At 32.7% G+C, this 24,937-nt stretch overlaps 1 protein-coding gene across 2 annotated transcripts in view; it reads right to left on the bottom strand.

Moving 5' to 3' along the window:
* The window catches only part of LOC124358024 (chitooligosaccharidolytic beta-N-acetylglucosaminidase-like), a 35,894-nt gene extending 14,526 nt beyond the window's left edge, over positions 1–21,368 (bottom strand). The window contains exons 1-2 of one of the 2 annotated variants that reach the window (XM_046810278.1): positions 21,221–21,368; positions 1,753–1,847 (exon numbers count right to left, since the gene is read on the bottom strand). In XM_046810278.1, coding sequence (XP_046666234.1) covers positions 1,753–1,817 — 65 coding nt within the window. In that variant the 5' untranslated portion in view covers positions 1,818–1,847; positions 21,221–21,368. Of the gene's footprint in view, positions 1–1,752; positions 1,848–21,148; positions 21,170–21,220 lie in introns of those variants that run through there. The other variant, XM_046810277.1, reaches the window with a different exon arrangement.
* Between the last annotated feature and the right edge of the window lie 3,569 nt (positions 21,369–24,937).

Genomic DNA, 24,937 nt, shown 5'->3' with positions numbered 1-24,937 from the left:
GATGAGTCAATTTTGTTGGGTCATAAAATTATGGTAATTCTAAGCAATATATGGGTCAACCTCGATTTTTCTCATATTACAATATAATGTTCCAATAGTCAATTAGAAAAGGAAATGACTATAATTTCTTGCTGGAAAGCAGTTATAGGAGCAGGCAACCGCGAGAATAACCTATTAGTGATCAGGGGCACTGACGTGATCTGGGCTTCAAATTTGGAACTACTCAAGTTAATTTTTTTTCTAAAAGAGCAAGCAGCGCGAAGCGCTGCGCAGCGGGCAAGCATCGTGCGTGATCTTCGTATATACTGAATTGATTCAGGCAAAAGGAATGACACAGATTCCTTTACCAGATTTTTACGGAGATTTTGTATTGGGCGGATTATATTGGTTTACTTTGCTTTCCAGCATGTAATTATGTGTTTAAAATTGTTTTACATACATTACCTACCTACATTATATTGTAATATGTAATAACAATTTATCAGAAATTTTTAATAAAAAAAGGATCACGCACGATGCCTGCCCGCTGCACAGCGCTTCGCGCTGCTTGCTCTTTTAGAAAAAAAATTAACTCGAGTAGTTCCAAATTTGAAGCCCAGATCACGTCAGTGCCCCTGATCACTAATAGGTAACTCTAAGCAATATATGACCGTCTGGCGGTTGCCTGCTCCCTATAACTGCTTTCCGGCAAGAAATTCTAGTCATTTCCTTTTCTAATTGACTATTGGAACATTATATTGTAATATGAGAAAAATCGAGGTTGACCCATATATTGCTTAGAATTACCAAAATTATTATTTCTGGATGAGATGTATTTTTAGTGATGAGACACCTAGGTTTTGTAATTAATTATTATTTCATTTGTATTTTTGTCATGTAATTATCCACCTTGATAAAATAATAATTATTTAAAATTAAACTTTCAAACCGTTGGTTCAATTTCCACTTTTTTTACTACAATCCTCTTGTCTTTCTGGAGATTGACATATTCCTTACAATTTTAGAATCTTGTGAGGAGGGATGTGGTGGGAGGGGGGGGGGAGAGGGTAGCAAATTTGATTCAAAATCATTTCTTTAAATTCTTGTTGAGTCTAGATCATTTCCAAATAAATAATATTTAAGTACAGCACATTTCAAAAATCTTCATTCATAAAGTTGAAAAACCTGGACCAAAATTTCAAAAATAGTAATAATTAATACACTAGGTCCTCTGAATACAAAGTACCCTCTTTATTATATTATCTGCCTTACTGTGTAATTGTGTAAATGTGTTCTTTGTAATTTGCTGTGGTCAAAATAAACAATCTATTTTAAATTCCAGTTTATAGGGTTTTCGTGATCCTTAAATTTGAAGTGTGTCAATCAATATGCTGCCAAATTAAGAATTTTTTGAATGGGAAATGGGGATGAGAACAAAGGATTTTGGATTCAGAAATAATTTATTTGAGTTTTTCACTGAACTGGAATAGTTTTCCAATCATACTCGAAAAGTAAGTAAGCATGTATATTAAAATGTTTATGAACACCAAACTTGTATTAATACCAAGCAGGTTTAATTTATTATCATAAGTATGATTCGAATACTTAAATGTTTTAAAGTATGAAGTAAGGATTACGGCAATACGCTCTTATTTAATGACTACAATACACTGTTAGAGTCATTTACTACTTTCCTAAACAATTTTTAAGTATCTCTTCTTCGGAAATACCACTGGTGAGATTAAATAATAGAAAGACTTGACGATGACTTACATATAGGTTTGTCCCAGACACTGGGCAAGCCCAACGACCAGTAGCAGGAGAACAGGTTTAGTCATGTTGGGCACACTGCAGCGACGTGTCTGTGCCTGCAACAGGGAAACAGCTGAGCAATCATGATAACACAGATGTTTCTGGTATGTCATTTACTACACCGTAATTAGTTAATTATCAGTTTCATGAATCTAATCGGATCATGATAAATTACAATGTTACTATTACGCTTGTTCTTTAAATAGTAATGGGGATTATGAGTTATTAGCTAATTTTAATAGAAGGAATTATCTAATACAGCTGCCCTCTATACCACATTGAAATGATTTAAAACACTTTACAAGCTACATCTTTAACCAATATTTTCAAATTTCGTAAATGTGTTTTTTTAATTATCTTGATAAATGGTAAAACCTTAACATTAGGGACTTAAGGAGAATTTTTCAACAAAGATTAAGTTTAGACTTTCCAAAATTGGGGGATTTAAGTGTTGTCTTGGGGGGGGGGGTGCTGGTGGACCATCAGAACAACCGTAGGGAGTTCTTCCGATCAAGATCAAGTGGTACTCTAATCCTGGAAACCCTCCTCATTTATCACACAGTAGTTTTTGTGTAAAAAAAACATATCTTTTCAGTCCCCGGTGACACGGAAAGTCTCTTGGTTGATCGATTTTATCTTTCCTTGTCCCAACATTCAGTTTTCCTTATTTAGACCTAAGCAATTCACTTCCACATTCTTCAAAAATGCAAATAATTTAAAAAACTTTACAATAAAAAACACACACACCTGATATGGATACTTTTGTATAGCCTTTAAGAGGTACTTGAGGAACAAATTAGACAATAGACAATAGATTTTTATTTCTCAGTCAATACATAGTGTACATAGAGAATTGTCATAGATTTCAATACAGTCATAAGGTCATCACTAAACATTTTTTTATATAACACAAAGTTAATCAGTTCTTAAAATAAAGATTCAGTAAGAAGTTTGAAACATTGTTGACTATAAACTACCATAATCTAAAACTACTACTAATATAATTTAAATTAATAAAAACACCCTATTTCATATGAAAGGGTCACAACAAAATTCATTTACCAGATAGTGTGCTTTCAATAACAAAGTATTTTTTATTTTCTTTAAAAACCTTTTGCTTGACACTAATTTTTTGTTGCATTTCAATATTTTATTTATTATTTTACAAATTATATAATTTATGGATTTTTCACATTTGGAAGAGTTATGTTGTTTTATCTGTATAAAATTATGTCTGGTATTATGTTTATTGGCATTCGTATCACGAGAAAAATTATTTTATCTTTTGTGTAATATTTGCACAACTCATACAGGAATAAACTCGATAAATTCATGATTTTTTAATCCTGAAAAAGCTTCTGCAAGGATCAGTGGGTTTTTTTTATTAATAATTCTTACAGCTCTTTTTTGTATTAAGAATATTCTGTTAAAACTTACTAAAGTTGTTCCTCCCCAGATTCCTATACCATAGTTTACCAAACTTTGAAACAAAGCAAAATACACTTTTCTCCATAGTTCAAAACTAGTGGTATTTGATAATTTTTTTAGCGAAAAACAAATTGAATTAAGATTTTTTTGTAATTTGTTCAACGTGGCATGACAAGTTCAAATTAGTGTCAATATGAACACCCAGAAATTTAGCATTAGTGAACTCAACAAAGTTGGCATCAGCGCTAATTTTTGTTAATCTAATATAAATACAGTATATATACTGTATCATTATCACTTTAATTATCACTTGCATTATTATTGATGTATATTTTTAATGTAACAACTTGCAAAGATAAAACTATAAAGTTCCAACTGCGTGAATAAAGAACGTTGAAGTTAGCTGTACTGCTAACCACTTTTAGTGTCGTCTTATACGAATAATAAACCTTATGTCATTGTACTGACTGTTATAACATGTCTTACTTTAAAGGCTCAATGTATATGCATTCAAGAGCCACTTATAGTTTTAACAATATTATTGCTATTTAGTTAACAATAACAATTATGTATTTAATTGAATTCAAATGTTTAGTTTTAACAAAACTAAATGTTTTAGGAGAAAAAAAACACATTTTACTCAAACCTCTGAGGTGGCACAATTTGTGTTTGTCTATATTGTTGTTTTTGAGGAGTGGCAGGTCTTTAGGTTAATTTTCTTCAAGACGCACCAATTGGAAAAAAAAACCTTTTTAACTCTTACAGTACGGTACCAGACATTTTAAGAGTTATAAAAAAAATTCCAAGACATTTTTAGCAATTTGAATACAGTAATAAACAGTTTCATAAATTTCTAAATTATGGGACAAGGTTTACAATTATTTTCTGTGTTGTACAGCAAATGTATATTAAAATTTGTATATATTAAAATATTCGTAACACATAAGAAAAATTAACAAAATTAAAGTTTAAATTTTACTTTGATTTTTTTAAGCGTTGATGCTTTAAGGTCTAAAAAACCAAACTCTCAATGAAACCAAGTCATACTAAAAGAATACTTCATTTTACATATATCAATCAATTTTTATCACATTATCACCTCTAATAAGACTATATTAGTTATTAAGGCTTTAAAATGTCCTCCTCTGTAGACTAATTGTTATAGTCTCGGCTCTCCAACCGAGAGATCACGGGTTCAAATCCCGGGGAGGTCCAATCACGTACTTTGTACTTTAATAAAAAACCAGTGCACTTTGAAGCCGGCATAGCTGACGCTGAGGCTTAAATGAGATTTAAAAGAAAGGTCTTAAGATAGACAAGTTAAACAAGTTTAATATTTATCTTTTATTTAAAATGTTTGGTCTAATGGATTGTAGACTGTCATCACAGTTATTGATCAGCTGTGTTTATAGTGTTTAAACCTTAACCCTCAAACTGGCAATAATTTTTTCCTCAACTGGCAGGCCATTTTTGAGTGTTTTTTTTTTTTACCTGTAATCAGGCCCGGCGACAGGGGGGGGGCAAGGGGGGGCAAATGCATAGGGGCCCGGGGCCACAGGGGCCCGGGCCGACTAAAAATATGTATTTTTATTTTTTTTTATCATTGCCCATTACCATCGGCCCAGGGCCTGTGCGGTGAAAATATTCAGGAAATAACATGCAATGTTAATTTAAACTACTTTCTTTGCTCCGATTTAAACCAATAAAATTGTAAACACTGAGGTGGCGCGAACCGTTGTGGTTGTGGCTGTCAGACGTCGGGCCCGGGGTCCGCATCGCCCAGACGCGAAGGCAGTGACTCTTCTCCACCCCTCCCCTCCCGGGCCCCTCCCCTCCTTGCTCACTACAAGTTGCAACCTGAGCGTCGGATGACAGTGATACCGACACGATAATAAACTAATGTTTCTTTCAATCTTGCATTTCTATGCTGGTTGCTGGTGGTAATGGTTTTATTAAGTTTATCGTGATTGGTTGTTTTGTACACTTCTAGTTTTAGTTTGTTGTCGTGCTTAATTAGGTTTGTTGTTGTTGTTGTTGTTGTAAGGAGATTGAGATTGATTTAACCGTGAATTAAAGAAACATACAGGTGAGTTAGTAAATATTTTTATCATTTAATTTTAGAAAATAAGTTCCAAATTTCCGAAAAAATTAAAAAACTGAATAAATTTTTACCATGGATCCCACATTTGATTGCGGGCCCTGTTACCAGGATCAGGCTCAGGGCCCGCCGCTTCCTTCTGTTCACTTGTCATGCTGTAGGGCATAATTAAAACATGAGATTTTTAATTTTAATGTAACGCAGATTTTTATTTTTAACTGATGATTATAATATAAACATAATAAAATAAAAATTGTAAAATATATAAAATTAGGGACAGAGCCGGGCCCCCAGGGGCCCAGCCTGGGACCAGGGGTCCACCAGCCCAACCCATGTGGAGCCATGATTTTTACCCCTCATTATAAATTTGAATTATACAGTAATCAGTTTCATAAAATAAATTAGGCTACAGTTAACTCCCGATTATCCAAGGGCTGGTTAAACCTTTAAGACGATCAACAAGGTTCCATAACAGCAAAAAATACAAATAAACTTAATTATTACTGGGCTGCAAAATTTGAGACGTTGTAATCGTCTTATAAACGTACCTATGTAATAAGACGTGAAATTATAAATGTTACTGACGTTACTGTGTAATCTAAATCTAAACTAAAACATATGAGGAGTAGGATGGTTAAAAATTAAAAAAACAACACATAAATTCGGTTTTGCTACTGCTACTGAACGTCGTTTTAAGTTTCAATTAATCAAGTTTATCCTATTAAATCAGAGAGAACGACGGCTCATCGCTCACTCTTTTGTTGTTGTTCACATGCTTGTATGCAGTATGCACGTTAGCACGTAGAAAATATTATTCAATGACGACATAGTTTGGTATTGTTTCGTGGTTTGGCTCGTTGGCTGATATATTGGTTGTTATGACAACCAACTTGAGGCGACGCATCGCATCACTAGTTGCGCAGTTTACGAAGGGAATGGGGAGTGAGGACAGGATAAACAGAGAGAGAAACAGGAAGTAAAACCCCCAATATGTTGGCAAGACAGGTAAACAATAGAGATCGCTGGTGAACGTCTTTAAAAAACTTGACCTTGGAAATCTGAGTGAGAGCGCAGCAAGCGATACAGTAATCCGAAAATAGCTCAATGACTCATCACATCCCCTCACGTGTCCTGTGATTGCACCTGTCGGTTTTTGATTAGTTTAGCCCAGTTTGAGATACATGTACTACTTTAAACGCAGCGTTTGATAATTTACATTCCGTATTTATTTTAGCAACTGCTCGGTTTAGGCCTAGTAATCAATACTAATTTTTAATTGTCTAATAGTGTTTATGATCAATTTGATACATTTTTAAATTTGTATTTTGATATTTAGGTTCTAAAATTCTATTTCAAATATTATTTTATGATCTGCCCACATCAATTTATTATTCTTGACTAATCCAAGATATTTATTTTTAGGTCCATTCACAGTATTTTATCATCATTTCGCATAAAAAACACCGTTATATCTCAAAATGGACACTTACAAACATAAATCTGGTGCTCAAAAACGTAAAGAAAGGCAAAAGAAAATTGAAAGTTCAAATAAAAGGATCCAGGACATTATTTGACGTTGGAATCAAAGTAGACGTAGCTACAACTAGTTCTAACAGCGGCCCTAAACGACCCTGGCGCCGCCAGGGAGAAACTTTGCGAAGTTTCTCACAGTTTTCATGAACACCCTAATACTGAAGACAGCGAAGATCTTTGAAAGCTGTAGGCCTAATGCTGATGAAGGAGAAACAATGGTAGATAGCTTTACCTCAGAACCTGATCCTAAAGATGATATTGTTTTGGAAGATCACAATCGTGACATTCTAAATGCTAATGTAGATTCGGGGTTAGGAACTATAATTACCAGTTCAGATTTGGGACTTCTGAAAAAACAAGGTGGTGACTGACAGTGTGATTGAGACTTTAGTGAAAATGGGTCCATCTTTGATGCTCGTCAGATCTGCCAAGTGATGGAAAAAGAGCGTTTCCAAAAACGGTTCTTTTTTTCAAAAAGGCCGAACGGAGAGAGCGTCAGAAGAGATTGGCTTGTATGGGAGTGAGACTGCTGTAGTCCTTATTTTGTTTTCCATGTAGACGTTTTCAATAATAATAGTGGGGGTGAAAAACACGATTCAAATAAGTCAGTTTTGTTAAGTAACGATGGATGGAAAAAGGAATATGGATGGCGGAAGCTTTACAACAAGCTACCTTTGCATGAAACCAGCGCTTCCCACAAAAATTGCTACATCCAATGGAGAGAGTTAGAAAGGAGGCTAAGTGATGGATCAGACATACATTCTCAACTCGACTCAGAACTGGCTTCAAGAACCAAATATTGGAGGGATTATATTTCAAAGATTGCTCTCCGTGGTCATGTTCCTTGGAGAGCGAGGGATTAGCTCTCAGAGGGACCTCTGAAAAAATTGGGGATCCCAACAATGGAAACTTTCTGGGTCTGATAGAGCTGTTAGCGGAATATGACCCTTTACTAAGAGAACATATTGCAAAAGTAAAAAAGGCCCAAGAAGAGGGAAAACGTGTTTCAAGCTCATTATCTGTCTAAAGACTCTCAAAATGAATCATTCAAGTTTGTGGGGAAAGAGTTCGACAGAAGGTATTGGAAGAAAGGAAGAAATCAAAATATTATGCTATTATTGCTGACTCTACCCCCGATGCCTCACATACTGACAAACACAACGTTGATCTTGAGATATCTCTTAGATTGTGAATCAGAATTTAAAATTTGCGAACGATTTTTAAATTTTGTTGACTGTAACAAAAAAACTGGAATGGATGTGGCTAAGTTGATTATTAGCGAGCTCAACAAACACTCAATTCCGTTGAAGGAATGCAGAGGCCAGGGGTTACGACAATGGATCCAATATGGCTGGAATATATACAAAGGTGCCCAAGCCATCATAATGGAGACCAACAATTTGGCTTTTTATAATAACTGTGCCGCACATAGCCTCAACCTGTGTGGGGGTTAATGCTGCTGAATGCTGCGAGGAAGCTACAACATTTTTTGGCATGCTGCAAAAGACGTATAACTTCTTTTCTAGAAGCCCTCAAAGATGGGAGTACTTAGAAAACAGAATAGGCTCTTCTCTGCACAGTATTTCTCAAACGAGATGGTCAGGCCCGAGTAGATAGTGTGCGCCCTTTCGTAAAAGCATTTGCCTCTCATCATCAATGCCCTCAATGATTGTAAAGAACTGAATCTATCTGCAGAATGCAAGACAGATCTGAAAGGGCTATTGAAATATCTACAATCGTTCGAATGTATCATGATGTCGACAATATGGCTAAAGGTGCTTGTTGCAATAGACAACAAAAATAAAGTATTACAAGCCCGATCAACAACTCTAGACGTTGAAACAAAAAATCTGAATGATTTAATAGAGGAACTAAAAGTACTGAGAGACAGATGGAGCAATCTCTACACTGAGGCCAAGCTAGTGGCAGGCACATGGCTGAGAGTGTAGATTGCGAAACTGATTTTTAAGGAAAAAAGATTAAAGAAAAGAAAGATTTTTCATGACGAAACAAGGGACGGCACGGAACATCAATTAAAAAACGAAGAGGAACGTTTTTAGGATTGATGTCTTCTTCAAGATCTTAGAGACTCAGTCTTAGGGGGACTGTCTCAGAGATTCGAGTTTGCTGGAAAAATCAGCAACCTTTTCCAATGTCTTTGGAAATATATTGAGGAAGACGACAGTTTTATTGAGCAGCAATGTTTGAGTCTGTGTCAAACATACAAAGAGGATATTGAGATGGAAATTTTTAAATGAATTTAAACATTTGAAATCGATTCATCGCACTAACTTGGGGGAACAAACTCTTCAACCATTAAGTCTAATAAACGCTCTAAGGAAGAACAAACTAGATAGTTTATTTCCAAATATCACTACAGCGATCCGGTTGTTCTGTTGCATACCTGTATCTGTCAGCCAAGGGGAGAGGAGCTTCAGTTTGATGAAAAGAATTAAAAGTGCAAATCGTTTCTACGATGACGCAAAGACCGCATGAATGACCTGAGTATTCTAGCCATGGAGTCAGATTTGGGCACGTAGTTTGAAATATGACGACATTATAGAAGACTTTGCTGGGAAGAAGGCCCCGACGAGTTGTGTTTTAGTCATGTTTAATGTTAGTGAGTAAACATAGCCCAATGTTTTCTTTATTAATTTTCAATTTATGTTTTGTACAATGTTCATTAGGTTTTGTTCATTTAATTTTTTTTTAGTTTTGTTCGTTAAGTGATTGTTCAATGATATTTAGTTTTTGTTTCATTAGGTTTTCCAGGAACCTATCATTTAAGTTTTGTTTTCTACTAAAAAGGAGAGCGACACGAGTTGAACTTTAATTTTAATGATTTTTATTCTTTGTTAATTATGTTTTGTCCATTTAGTTCATTAAGTGTATATTTTTTAAGGATGGTGTTTTTTGATTTTAATTAAGTTCAGTGAGTTTTGTTTTGTATTGATTTAATAGTAAAAAAAATAATCACTACATAATTATAAAACCTCAATTCTTTCCATTTGTTTAGCAACATTTATTTATATAACTTAAATTGAAGTAAATACAGGAAAAATCACGGATTTGGCATAATTTTGAAGAAGTGAATCATTTAACAAATAAGTAAATCAAGTAATGGAGTAGTAAGTTTTGGAATAAAATAATGCTTGCTATGTTAATATAACCAATATGGGAATTTTGTTCTAACGTTGGGGGGGGGTGAATTTTAATGTAATTAGGTTGGTTGCCTGTTTGAATCTTGGGGGGGGGGGCCCCCGGTCTTCATGATTGCATAGGGGGCCCGAGAATCCTGTCGCCGGGCCTGCCTGTAATTTAAACATCTTGTAAAAAAGACATGTGTACTATAAACCTATATGTGTAATTCATTATTTTTTTCAGGAAAATATGGAGATAGTTGTGGTAAAAAACACCATTCATAAACCATAAAAAATTGGCACTTCTTTTTGAAGTGGTGGGATTGCCTTTGGTAAAGTATGATAATATTGTAAATATCAGAATCTGAGATAGCAATTTATTCTTCATTTTATCTAATTTCAGAAAATATATAATGGTATCCAGGTTCTTTTAAAGAAAAATCATACATACTGTAAAAACCACAGATAGTACACGAAACGCTGCTTGTTACTATGGTTACAATTATTTTCAAACATTTACAAGAAATGTAATTCTTACAGTAAATATTTCCAAAATTTAGAGAATTATAATTTATGTACTACAAAACAGTAAACAAAATTAAAAACCAATTTTTAATTTTTTTTAGTTTTGAAAAGTGGTGGGACGTACCTAAATTTGTTACTATGGATACAATTTTCAAAATTTTACAAAAACATCATTTTTACACTAAATATTTCCAAAATATACTAAAAATTAACACAGCTATAGCCTAAAACAAAGCTATAACAAGCTATAAACCTACATAATAAGTCATACCCATGATATATCAATAATTTTCTAAATGGCTAGACGAAGACTGTCACTGTGACATCACTGTTGCCATAACATGAAAACAAATTTCACCATTGAAATCAATAATTCTTTCTGTTTGAAATAGTATATAAAGAGCAGTGGAGGTGTTGTTTTATGAACTGTCAAAACACATGTGTATCAAATCGACTATAATGACGATTGCCACACATGGAATCGATTCAGATCGACATTATAATCTCGATTATCAGTTTTAAGGTTAACATACGTATTTAACAGAGAGAGCGTGCATGTAAGTTAATTGGTACTGAACATGTTAATCACTCAACGAGTTATTATAGGCAATTTAACTAATATATTTGTGCCCATTTTAATCCGAGGAAAATCAGCTGAATACATTGATTTGAATATTTTGCAGTATGTAAATTAATTGTAACTTTAAGGAATAAACTACTATGTAAGAAAACAGCTTACTTAATCAAATATGAATAAAGAAAATTACATATGTTTGATTTATTACTTAAGGAAATAATTTTTTTATAATTATGTAAATACATGTCATTCCATGAATCTTATCTTAATAAAAAAACACCTGGGAAAATACTGTGGGAAAAAACTGGGGATTTGCATGTTAATAAAGTTATTAAAAAATTACCTCCAGTTTATTTGTATTTTACAGAATGTCAAAAATTTGTTCAATTGATACTTTAAGATTCCTTTATTTTTCTTATGTAGACTCTGCAATTGCGTTTGTCTTATGAGTTTATCTCCATAAACATCAAAATTTAATTTAAATAAGATACTAACACTGCAAAAAAGGTATATTCGTATTATTTTGAACCTTAATTGGAATGATACAGTAAAAAATAAATTTTCTAGTTTATATATCATAACAGATTATAGTCATTTATGTACCAAGCTATTTTATACACTAAACAGTTAATGAGAGCTAAGAAATTACTTTTATTAGGAAAAGGTTATCACTGTTATCATACTAGACAAAAAGGCAATATTGCAATTGAATCACATCAACTGGAACTTTAAAAAAATAAAAAGCTTACATCGGTGCAACATTTTAAAACAATCTTCTTACATATAAAAATAAAACAAAAAGTCTACAAAAATTTAAGTATTACTTCACAAACATTATAATTATAATTATTATAATTTTCAAGAGTTTGAAGCATAGCTGTGAATTGTTTATGAGATTACAAGTATATTTTGAGATTGAAATTACTGTAAAATTGGGTTTTATTGAATTTGTGTTTGCTGCATTATTTAGGTTAAGTATTTCAAGGTCAAATTTCCAGAAATATTGTGCAGACATACAGACAGAAATGAAAGTTTTCCAGCCTCCCGAGTGATAGGCTTTGCTGAAGCTCAGCCAATTACAGGTAATCAACGGACTTGATAACGTGTTTTAATTCAATTTAATTCTCATAAACAATATTGTAAAAATTACAGCTTGACAGCAAAGGACAAGCAAGCGTGTTCTGATGTCATGAAGAAAGCAAAAAGGACATCAGCACAACCAGTGAGGACAGAGGCAGTGGGAGGGAATAATGGCAACATTTGCAAACTTGTCCTAACCTGTCCGTGTGCAGGTGAAGAACCTGCTCTGCCTGTCTGCTGTCCTCTTGGTCCTTCTGGACAGGGAAGTAGCTACAGAGGGTCCCCAAAATGTCCCATATTATTTTTAAAATTTGAACTTTTAAGCAAAAAAAAAAAATCACCTATGCTACCCTTTTATCTGTATGAAGTATTCAAAGTAGAACAGCCTGCAGCCCGCACTAAAATAGTCTGTAGTGGCTGTTGTGTTTTAATCCCATGTCTACGCCAAACATTCCCGTGGCCAGTTTTTCGTGTACGAACAATGACTAAGCCATCTCAACATCAGGGAACATCAAATGTCATCGGACTATTTTGGGGCTGGCTACTCGTGTGGCAAAATTAGGCACAAATTTCTTCCTCTATATACTAGACATTATATCTGGCTATTTTCACAAAACCACGAAATTTTATTTATGAAAATCCTATTTGAAAATATTTTTTTTAATTCCCATGTTTTTAAATATATTTCATAGGAATTTTAAATTAAATCTCAAACACACACCAAGTGTTTGAGTAGTGAGTGGAACACTGTTCCAAACTTTTTGTATGCTTAACCTTTTGTTTCAATACTTGACACCTGAAGAAGAAGACAAATCTGACTCCTCAAAATGTTGTGTTTAGTTTATTGTAACACTCAACGATGGTAAATGTTCATAATTATTCTGTTCCAAAAACAGACATAATTTATGCCATGTTTATAAGTGTTAATAACATAAATTGATAGATCCTTTTTACAAAAAAAATTTAAAAAATAATTCTACAAGGTTTATGATTGCAAATTGGAATTGAATAGTCTTAAAAAATGTTATGAAGATATTAAATTGATTTCTCACAATCCTATGGTATCTACATCTATCTTAATTGAGCTTTAACAAAAATTCAAATTAGAGAGAAAAATATTTTGTGACTTTTTATCAAGCATCTAAGAAAATGCTTATAAAAAAATGCTTAATAAAAATAAACAAATCAAGCAAATAATGCTTAACATTTTCACTGTGGCAGAGGCAGGAGTGCTGAGTAGTCTAGTGACTCTAGTCAAAATCACTCGGTATGGAACTAATAAAGGTGTTAAGCAGAAGTTAATTTGTATGCATTGATGTTATTGTTGATAAATTATGTATGGTTGTATTTGTGTTGAATTTAACTGACCTTGTTCAGGTAAAAGGTAAAAGACTGTTCTTCAGGTCTGTGAAACTTCTACTTAAAATTCAGTAGAAAAGCAAGTAATGAATGTTTCAAATTATGTACAAGCAAAGCAATTAGGTAATGAAGGTTTCAAATGATGCAGGAGAATAGGAAGTAAAGAGTAACTTTCACATGCAAAAGACCTTTTCCCTGTTAGTGTCGTTAGGTTTGACTTTCATAACCCAGCAAGAATGTGCGTGTCAGCTTGGTTAACAAATTGAACAAGTACAGTTGTAGTCTATTGAAAATTGTGGTTTTACTAGGTAGAAGAAATATTTGATAAAATTTTAAATATGTGTATAAGGTATTATCCAAGTTTGTAGTAGGTACTTATTTTCAAACAAAAAAAAATACTGATGTTCCAAAATGGTTTTTGTATTGTATTGTGTATAACACTACACTGCAACTTTTTTCTTGTTAACTTTACCTTAATCTGTGTGTATTAAATGTTTTAATTTTTGTATGCTTAAACTTTTTTTTCAATACTTGACATCTGAAGAAGAAGACAAATTTGACTCCTCAAAATGTTGTGTTTCGTTTATTGTAACACTCAACGACGGAAAATGTTCATAATTATTCTGTTCCAAATCTCTTTCTGTAACTCCTTATAGCTATTGATTTGGATAAAATTCTGAACCTTAAAATGCCAAAACTACAGCAAATACAAAAATAAATAATAGTGCACTTTTTCTATAGGTTCTTACTTGTTAAAACACGGCAAGAAGTGTTGTTACTTTAATACTGATAAAACTTTATTTTAATAATAATAAGTTTTCAAAAGAAATTTTGTATTTTAAGTGTTACACATTTATATTTCTATAAAACAAATAAAACTAAGCTGTAGTAGAAAGGCAATGTAGCTGACTGTGCTCCTTGGACGTGTCAAATAATTGTTGTTACAGTTGTTAACATGTTAAGTATTTTGTTGACATATGTCCCGTGTCACCACACACTGCAACTGTAACCTTGACGACAGGAAGGGCATTGACATTTACGCTTCACCCAACTGCCATGTATGGTTGGACCCGTTCTTGCACACCACCTGCCATGGACTTTTGTGTCTTCAGTGTTTCTTAATAATCACAAATGTGGATCTTTTGGAATATTAGAGGAAGCTACAATTAACTGTGGATATGTAATAACGGGCTTCATTATTCAGCACAAAATGTCTGAGCGTCTACAGAGTAAATACGATGAGATATTTTCATTCTTGATAGATGCTAGCATTGGTAAAATTGTTTGATATATGGTTGTTATCTGAGCATGGTCTGTCTTCTTCATCAAGTACAATTTTTGACAAACCTACCAGGCAACTGTTACTAACTACACTAACAAGAGTGTTATCTTGCTTGTGTCACAAAATAGGCAGGATCTCCCACAAGGAAAACTAAAGATTTTAAGAAGCGATTCTACTTTTAAAATAACAAAAAACCCCACATAAAGTACATCTAAAATATTATTCAGCTAGTTTCAGAAAGAAAATTATCTTACATAGATGTTTGCTTTAATAATAAAACTAATATAAATTGAAATTTCTTAGACTAAATTTACAAAACAATTTCTATGATTTCATAGTTTTGTGATCTGAAAAATTGAGTACCACAACACATTTTAGAAGTCTACGTACTTTGTTTATATAGAGATAACTGGTATTAAAAGAACTTTTGGGAAAAGTGGGATTTTTAATGTTTTAAATTATTGCACTCAATACATTCAAAATCTGAGCTTTCCAAAATCTTTTTGCTCTAATACTAGTTATCCCTATAACCATTGAATGCAAACTTCTGAAATATGTTTTCAATTTTTCAAGTCATAGAAACATAAATTACCAATTTCAGTCTAAAAAACTTCTACTTAGATTCATATCACTTTTGAAGCTAAACTCTGTGCAAAATCTTTCTTAGATATATCTAAAATTGAGCATTTTCATTTATGTTTATTTAATCTTTTTCTTATTTTTGGTACTAATTGATTATCAAAGTATTTTCCTTTCATTCTTTACATTATCTTTCTAGATATATATTTTTAATGTATTCTTTGAACATGTCTGGTCCAATAGTAGTATACCTGGAGGCAGAAATTTCTCTCCTACAGGTATTCTAGAATCTTTAACATATCTCGTAACACTGTTGTGGTGAACTGAATTCATGAAATATATGGCTTACCAGTACTGCCACTCCAACACCTAGTAGTCAATATGACTAAGACCAAGCAACTAGCATTTGGTAGAAGACGAGATGAAATTGTAGCTCTTCTACGAGTTGACATTCAACCCAAGGCAAAATTTCTTGGTGTAACAATTGACGAAACTCTTTCATGGACTCAGCATGTTGACGACCTTTGCAAGAAACTTAACACCAGCTTCTTTGTCATTAAAAGAATTCACCAAATCAGTGATTTAAACACTGCAAAGACATATTATTATGCCCTTTTTGAGTTTCATCTGAGGTACAGCATTGCTATATGGGAAGGCACTAAAGTAACTAACCTACAGAGACTTCTCCTGATCCAGAAGAAAGTAATAAGAACTCTTAAAGGCCTAGGACCGAAGGACAGCTGTTGTGAAGGCTTCAAGGATCTTCTCATCTTGACAGTTGTGGCCCTCTACATCCAGGAAGTGATTATGTTTGCCGACATGAATGAAATCCCTCAGGGAACAGATGTACAACAGTACAACACTCGATATGCTCACAACTTCATCCTGCCAGCACACCATCTTTCACTGTATGGGAGGGAGCCGTCATACATGGGACGCAAGCTTTACAACCTGCTGCCAACCGAGATAAAGACTCAGAAGGGGAAGAACCTGAAGATGGCACTGAACAGATGGCTGGTTACCAGGGCGTACTACACGCTGCTGGAAGAATATCTACATGAAACATGACCATCTTAGACATCAAGACTGCTCAACTCTAACTTATATTCTGTATTCTGTAACTGTTGTTATATGTGTAACTTTAACATTGTGTATTTTGACGCCAATACATTTCTCTATGAAAATTGTAAATAAAGAGATTTTGACTTTGACTATACAGTATAACATCTTGACTAAGAATACTAAAATTATGACTGACGTAATTTCTCTTTTAGACATGGATGAAGGCCCACAACTAGTTCTTTTCTAAGGTTGATACATTTTTTAAATCGCTATCAAGTCTAGACCTTATCCTTACAAGGTCAAAACCAAAACCAACCTTAAAACCAAGTCAACTTCTGTCCTAGTGCTGTTGAATGAGTCACAGAAGATAAAGTTTGTAATCTTTATGATATCTACATATTTAGTGTGGCCTGACAGAAAAATTTTCTTGACTTTAAAATCTACCACTTATCCATTTGATTTTTTTTTGTTTAAATTCAAAGAGGTTTTTTTTTGTTCTCTTAGGACAAGAGGCTTATTGTGACAGCATATTCAGGATGGGTAAGATTAAGGGGTAGGGGCCACCTCCTGTCGAGATCCATGAGGAAGAATTAGGGCACTAATCTCAAAGTCATGTCCTCCTGGAAGAAGGGGAGGCCAGCTCTGAACCAGCCTCTCCAGTCAAAGCAGGCAAGGGGTGGCACACCCTTGTTGAGGCTAGCAAGAACCTCTGATAGTTAGGGAACGAACCGCAGTAGACTAGACCTATCGAATAACCCTTGGGCTCCAGAATCTTGACATTTACAGTTAGTGATGTGCTGCTCCTGGACATTCATAAGGTTACCCAGATTTGTGTGACACATCGGTTTTTGCTGTGTCCAGAGATAGGTTCAACTGGAAAGTATAAACCAGCCATAAGTGATCCCTCCTGGGTTAATTTAAAGGGTTAAGCATATCCTAATCGAAGCCCAGCTTTTATTTTATATATGAGCTAATACAAGTTAGCTTCTCTTCCCTTCTCTCAATACTGGAGCTGATACTTTTAAATCATCTATTATTATGATCAATGAGAGATAATATATTCATAAAGAAGGAAATGTTTCAGCTATCATGGGTGGTTTTCAGACAACTTGATTACTCCACTTAAGCGGAAGGTCTTTGCTCTTGCTTAATTTACACAATCTGGAGACATGGATGACTATGAAGTGTACTCTAGCCTGTTGGGAGAAGTAAATATATAACTTGACAACTGCAAATAGTAGTGTTCTATAAATGTTTAAAAGGCCTTCAAGTTTAAACGACCAAATTTTGGAAATATGTTAACCATTTTTAGGAGAATTCACCTGGTTCCAGATGTCAATATTGATAACTGAGTTGTATCTGATACTACTGGACTTGTACTATGCTGGAAATTTGAAGAGTACTTCCCTTCTACCAGAGTGGTAAAAAGCAATTGAAAGAAGAATCTGATGTGGTGCATATATTATTTGAATCAAATTTTAACATTCTTCCTATATCTGTTGATATTGCTTAATCTATCATCAGTAGCCTAAAATCTCGTTATGCTTTTGAGATTACTGATATTCCTGCATTCATTATGAAAGGTATATCTCAGCGATCAACAATTCTTTGTTTTTGTAATTGTATAGATAAGTTTATTGATAGGATAAGTTTCTTTCATTTATATTTTGAAGTCACAATGATTTCAAAGTATGATCCTCAAGCTCTCTTCAATTTTAGATGAATATCTGCTGTAAAGGCCATACCAAAGACACTAAAAAAGGCTGTACGGTATTTTGAATTTTCTTTATTTTGTAGAAAGATATCAACTTATCACTTCATAATAGTATGGACGGCTTCATGAGAAGATATTCGACTGTCAACGTGTTGTTTTTAGCAGTGGCAGGTCCTGAAGTGGAGCAAAAAGGTTACTTGACTTCCGGAAGACATTTGACAAGCTTCATAATTTTTTAGGAAGCTTTCAGGTTTTGAATTTTTTCCTGACTTTATTTATTGGATCAAGTATTGAAATATCTTTTAGAAAGAACATTAGAAGTCAATTTAGTAGAGTTTATTCCGAGAATTTCTTTGTCAGTTCAGGAGTGCCTCAAATTTGAGCCCTCTGCTTTTCTCGTTGTTTTCAATGACATAACATCTAACGTGAACTGTGATGTACAGCTTATTCTGACAGTATTATTGTTTCTGGAGTAACGGATCATTTGTCTCTACAATCAGCCTTTGATTTTGTTATGGGATTTGTTGAATTCAATGATATGCCCATGCATTTTAATGAAGTGGTAGTTAGTTTTAGTCTTAAAGTAATATTCCGTACTGATTTGATGATACTATTGGTATTAGGCCAAGAGAAAGCACATTGTACAGGGTGGTATTCTCATAGATTTGAAGTAAATCTTCTCTAACAATATAAGTATGGTGTTTTTAAATTGGCTCTTGTGATGAGGATCATCAAATTTTTAACAGTAAAGAATCTGATGCTACACAGACACTGTCTTCAGTATGCCACCATTGTCTGGAATAGACAAAGAGGATAAACATAAATACAGTAATCCAGAATGTACAGAGGAATTTCCTTTGTGTATTACTTGTGCTGATTGGAATATATGTAAGAAAGAAGCTTCAACTTCCTCTTCTCTCAGCTGGTTGTACAGTTAAAGACAATAAATGACTGCATAATATAAAAATTATAGATAAGTATTATGATATAGGGCATATATTTAATACGATAATTCTGTTTGATTAGTACCCATTTTTAAAGTACTGACATCTCAAACACTCAATTCAAAAATATTTTGTTAGCAGCTTTCTAAAGTTTTTAAGGAGTATGGAAATGATAGGTGAGTTGTAACTATTGACTTGTTCTCAAACTCATCTTTTTGCAAGCAAGGGTTAATTTTTTCAAGTATTGCAAGCTTCAGCCTCAAAGTTGTTTTGTTAATCGATTTTTGAAAGTTGTACTCTGGTTAGTGGGGGGGGGGGAGGTTGGGCCTTTTGGCCAGTGGTAGATGAGTGAGAGTCTCACTAAGTAATATTTTTTTAAACATGAAAAAACACTTTTTGATTATAAATATTATTAAAATTTTATAAAATGCATAAATATAATTTATTATAACCAATAAATATTTTAAAAAGAATGCCTGAAAATGAAACTTTTCAAAATTCATATTAATAAAACGTTCAGTGAACTTAGATAACACCCACAAGATGCAGGATGCTAAAAAAATAAATCTTTAGTTAACACTTTTTTAGGTTTCCCAGATCAACAAATTTTCTTTTGGAAAATTTCTGTCTATACATACGTGTCCATGCTATAGAACACAAGTATATAAAATGTAAGTATAACCCACGTTAAGTATATATTACCCAGTGATAGAGCAAATAAGATTATAATTTTGTATCACATTTTCCTTGCAAGAGTAGAGAGAATATTCAGATTAAAAGCATTTTACAAAAAACACAGTTTTTAAGAATCCACTCTAAATGTTGTTTTGATTTTATTTAAAATACTTATGATAATTTTTAGTTGTTTTTCAAAATAGAACAAACTGCAACTCTTATCAAATTCTCTTTCACAAGTTATTGATGATAATTCATTAATTTTAGTCAAAGTATAACTGAAGCCGACCTAGAAACCATACAAATGGTCTGATATTTATCAAATTAATACAACATGTTAGTACAATTTATTAAATTTTCCAGATAAACTCTTGTTCTTAAACTGTTTAAGACATTCAATGTTGACTAAATACTTATAATTATGAACGTTTTTGAAGATTCTTAAGATTTCTATAATTTGTTTATACAGAACAAAATTCAACAAGAAATAGATGAAACATTATATAAATGACATGTGCCTTAAAATCTATGTTTTTATGTAATTTTTATTCTGAGTAAAATGCAGTTTAAAACTTAAGAACTCAATGATCTTAAAAATACAAAGAATTTTCTGTTGAAATGCAATGTCTGCATTGTGTAAATTGAGATAGTTTTTCCTGTGTTTTAATATGATTTATTTATAATTGGTTCAGTTTATACTAGAAGAAACATAATTACTTTAAATAATTCAAGACACTCAATGTTTAATGTACTCATTGCTTCTAAGCTGCTAATATTTTATTTTGTACAAACAAATACGGTACGTTTATTGTAATCAACAAAGTTTTGTACATTTCTCAAACTTTTTTATCTATTTATTCCTTTAAACTGTATAACCAAACAATTAATTCTTAAAAAAAAAAACATCATAAGAAGAATAACCATTATTTAATGTATTTGTTATTAGTGCAATACTAACACTCTGGTTAGTTCATCATTTCAGAAATATAAATATAATAAGCCTTTTATTGAACTTTGACTTGCCTAATTAAGTAGAGTCTATTAAAGTACACAGGATCAAAATTAAAGTTACTGATTGCATGTATTATTGTTACACTTTACACCAGAACTGAATAATTACTTAATTAAAAATATTACTATTAATTTGTTCAGTGATAATACAGTAATTCAAAGAGGCTCCAATATAACTTTGACAGAAATTACAAGTGATAAGGGATATTTCTGGAATGTGTTTAAAGAAAACTGTGGTTAAAAGATGTAGTTGAATTGATAAAGCACCTATTACAACATCAATTAAGCATAGAAAAGCAGATAAAGTTTGAAGAAAGTGATAAAACAGGATGAGCAGCTGTGGACTGTACCATAACCTCAAACCTCACTATGTTTACAAAGTAGATACGAAATCAGCTGACAAGCGCAGCGCACTCACTCACCTGTTCAGTCACAGTGTCAGAATGTGTCGGGAATAGGAGAAAGCAACAGATGGCCAAAGTGTATCGATACTGGAGGGGAAGTAGGCAATGGCGTCCACCAGATCATTATTCCAATACTGACCTTGAACACCACAAACAACTTAGGGAATCCCTTTCCCACACCGCCCTCGTCTACCTTGGTGTGTGCCAACACATAAGGACAGGAATTAATTAGTTGTATGCAGAGCTTCCCGTCAGTTGAAATCAGAGGAGGAAAACAAACAAATTAGTGTATCAGACCACTAAAGCGATCTCGAAATAGCTTTGTGTTTTGAAGTTTCTGAGGGCAAATCAATTATTTCCCGACGGTATTATATACTAGTGTCATAATACTTAAAAAATAAGAAGAAGCTATAACTAAGAATGTTTGTTTTTAAATCATATAAATGAATTATGCTAAATACATAACACAAACATGTCTTTGTGTTTACTTTAAATTTGTCGATCACCAGAATTTCCTTAACTTGAAATAGGCTATGTCAAATAGTATAAACTTAGATATTACTGTTTTTTTCGATCCCCAAAATAACACTGATAATCTTAATTTAATTCACACCAATATTAGAAGTATGCGGAACAATTTTGATGATTTATCGCGGAAATGAATAACATAAGTGGGAAAATACATTTTATAATAATTAGCGAAATTTGAATAGGTTCTGACGAAATTAATGTATATAACATACCAGGATATAAGTTGTTTGCTCAGTGCAATGATACATACAGACCAGGTGGTGTTATCTGTTACCTATGTAAACAATAGTATAGATTGTAGTAGATTATAAATAGATATGACTTCAGCCGATGCCTTATTGTTGAATATTACTATCAATAAACGCTATTTTAAATTGTTTTTTTTGTATAGGCTCCAATGCACTTCTGAAAATTTGTTTGTTAGCGAGTTAACTGAAATAATTAATAACATTCATAGTAATGTGGTTTATGTTGGCGACATAAATGTGAATATTCTTGATAATAAACCAATTGTGAATGAATACGAACTTACTTAATAATCATGGTTTCATATCATTAATAAACACACCTACTAGAGTTACTGTTACATCTAAAACTTGTATAGATCATATTTGTGTTAGAAGTGAAAAAAAAAATTCCTTTAAAAGTGCAGTTTTTGACCATGGTATTACAGACCATTGTATTTTGGGACTTGTTTACAACGTACAACCAATCACCTAATGTAAATACTTTAACTAACAAGTCGAATAATAACAATCAAGTCGATTATAATTTAGTTAAAGAGAAACTGAAAGTCGTTAATTGGGATATAGTCTACAGTGATAATGATGTAAATAGTTGTTATTGTAAATTTAATGATATTCTGTGTACAATATTGTAGCTTTAAGTTGTAAAAGGATCAGCAGGGGTAATAAATTACAGAAATCCAAATCATTAAGTCCATGGATGACCTTTGATATTTTGAATGGTATTAATAGGCGTAAGAGGCTTTACAAGATTAGTAAAAGAAGATTGTATGACACAGCATTTAAAAATTATTTCATTAAGTTTTGCACCGATTTAAATCTAAAAATTGCTTTTGTAAAAAAACCAATATTATTCTAAATTATTATTAGACTGTAACAAAGACGTATCTCGGCAGTGGAAAATAATAAATAGTTTAACAGGTCAAGTCTCGGACAAAAGTATTGACAATATTGAATTGGTGGACGGTACTATTGTAACAGATCCTTGCATTATCGCGGAGGAGGTAAATGGCTACCTTATCTCAGTACAGTCTGACCGTCCTAGTACAGTCCCGACTGCCAACCTACTTCCAATACGCACCTCCCAACAATCCTTTTTTATTGCGCCAACTACAGAGGACGAGATAAAGTCTGTCGTAAGAAGTCTAAAAAATAAAAAAATCTACTGGATATGATAATATTTCTGCGAAACTATTGAAATTTATTGTTGATGATGTAGCGCCAGTACTGACTTATATTATCAATAACAGTTCTAGTCAGGGTATATTTCCAGAAAGCCTAAAATTGAGTTCTGTTGTACCAATTCTTAAAAGTAAAACTTCCTCAAAATTGGACAATATACGTCCAATTAGTTTACTTTCAATTTTTTCCAAATTATTTGAAAAACTAATGGTTATAATATTGAATAGATATTATTAAACAAAATAAATGTTCTTAGTAGTAATCAATTTGGATTTGTAAAGCGTAAATCAACCGAAGATGCTTTATTAAATGTTACAGAAAATATTTACAACAGCCTTAACTCTAATTGTAAAACATCGGGACTCTTTATAGATTTTAAAAAAGCGTTCGATTTAGTTGATCATGAGATTCTCTTAGGTAAGCTGGAGGCGATAGGTATTAGGGGAACAGCATTGTGTTAGTTTAGATGTTTCTTGGTAGGCAGACAACAAAAAGTAAAAGTTTTAGGTAATTACAGCTCTCCTAAAGTAGTCGAATCTGGTGTCCCACAGGGCTCAGTGACCTCTGCAGTTCTTTTCCTGATATTCGTAAATGATTTATTGGAACTTAATTTTGATGGAAAAGTCAGTGCTTTTGCAGACGACATAGCGTTATTTTACTCAAATAAGGATTCTATTTTACTTGGTGATTTAATCAATCACGATCTCTTACTGCTAAGACAGTGGTGCCTCCAAAACAAAATGCAAGTAAATGTAACAAAACCAAATTTGTCAATTTTGATCTTCGTGGTTTTGAAATACCACTTTCTCTCGCCTACCATTCTGTTTTATGTAATTTAACAGTGTGTGATTGTCTACCTTTGGAAAGAGTAAACCATTTTAAGTATCTGGGGATTATTTTGGATGAAAAAATGAATTTTGAGCAACACATGGGTCTTTATGTAAAAGTGGTCAGTCAATTTCTAAAAATGATAATGTTTATAATTATGTTTATATTGATTGGAAATAAAATTAATTTATTCATGTTGTTGTATCAGGCTATGTTTGTTACATAGCTTGAACAAATTCGACTCGATTTCTTGTGCACAACCTAAAACCACCTAATTTTTGGAAACCAAATTAATAACATAAAAGTAATAATAGCAATACAATAATATTTTTCGCACGAGATTCATGACTGTATTGGGCATGCTGCTGTTTTAGGTTACATTTTAGTGCTCTTCAAATATGAAATAATAATTTATTTTCATCTCAACATCATAAAATGTTTGATATTTTAAATTCACGGGAAAAGCCTTAACCAGTTATGAAGGCTTGTACAAAGAAAAATAGGCAATACAGAAAGAACAAATAATTTCAGAGTCCATTCACAAAATATCGGACTTATGCGGTATTATTACTTTTTACATAAATAGTAGACTACTATAGAACATGTATTATGACGGAAACTATACTGACAACAATTTAATCATTAAAAAGTAACACAAATACACTTAAAATACCATTAAAAATATTTAATAATCAGATCTGAAATAGTATACAAAAGCCAACTCTTTATACACCTTAAATGAAATAATAGAAACAAAAAAAAAGATTATGGTTGCCTGTAAAGTCGGTTTTACGGGCGAAGATTTTACGTGACAACGTCTTTTTCTCGGTAGAATATTTATTGATATGAATATTATTAAATTGCACAATAGGAACAAGGAATTGAATGAAAATAAGAATTGCACAAATTTTAACTATAGAAATATATTTTGTTTACTAAAACATTGTAC

The sequence above is a fragment of the Homalodisca vitripennis genome, chromosome 3 (assembly GCF_021130785.1).
Source record: "Homalodisca vitripennis isolate AUS2020 chromosome 3, UT_GWSS_2.1, whole genome shotgun sequence".
NCBI classification, from domain to species: domain Eukaryota; kingdom Metazoa; phylum Arthropoda; class Insecta; order Hemiptera; family Cicadellidae; genus Homalodisca; species Homalodisca vitripennis.
Note: the sequence above shows the minus strand (reverse complement) of the source record. Positions and strands in the feature narration are given on the sequence as shown.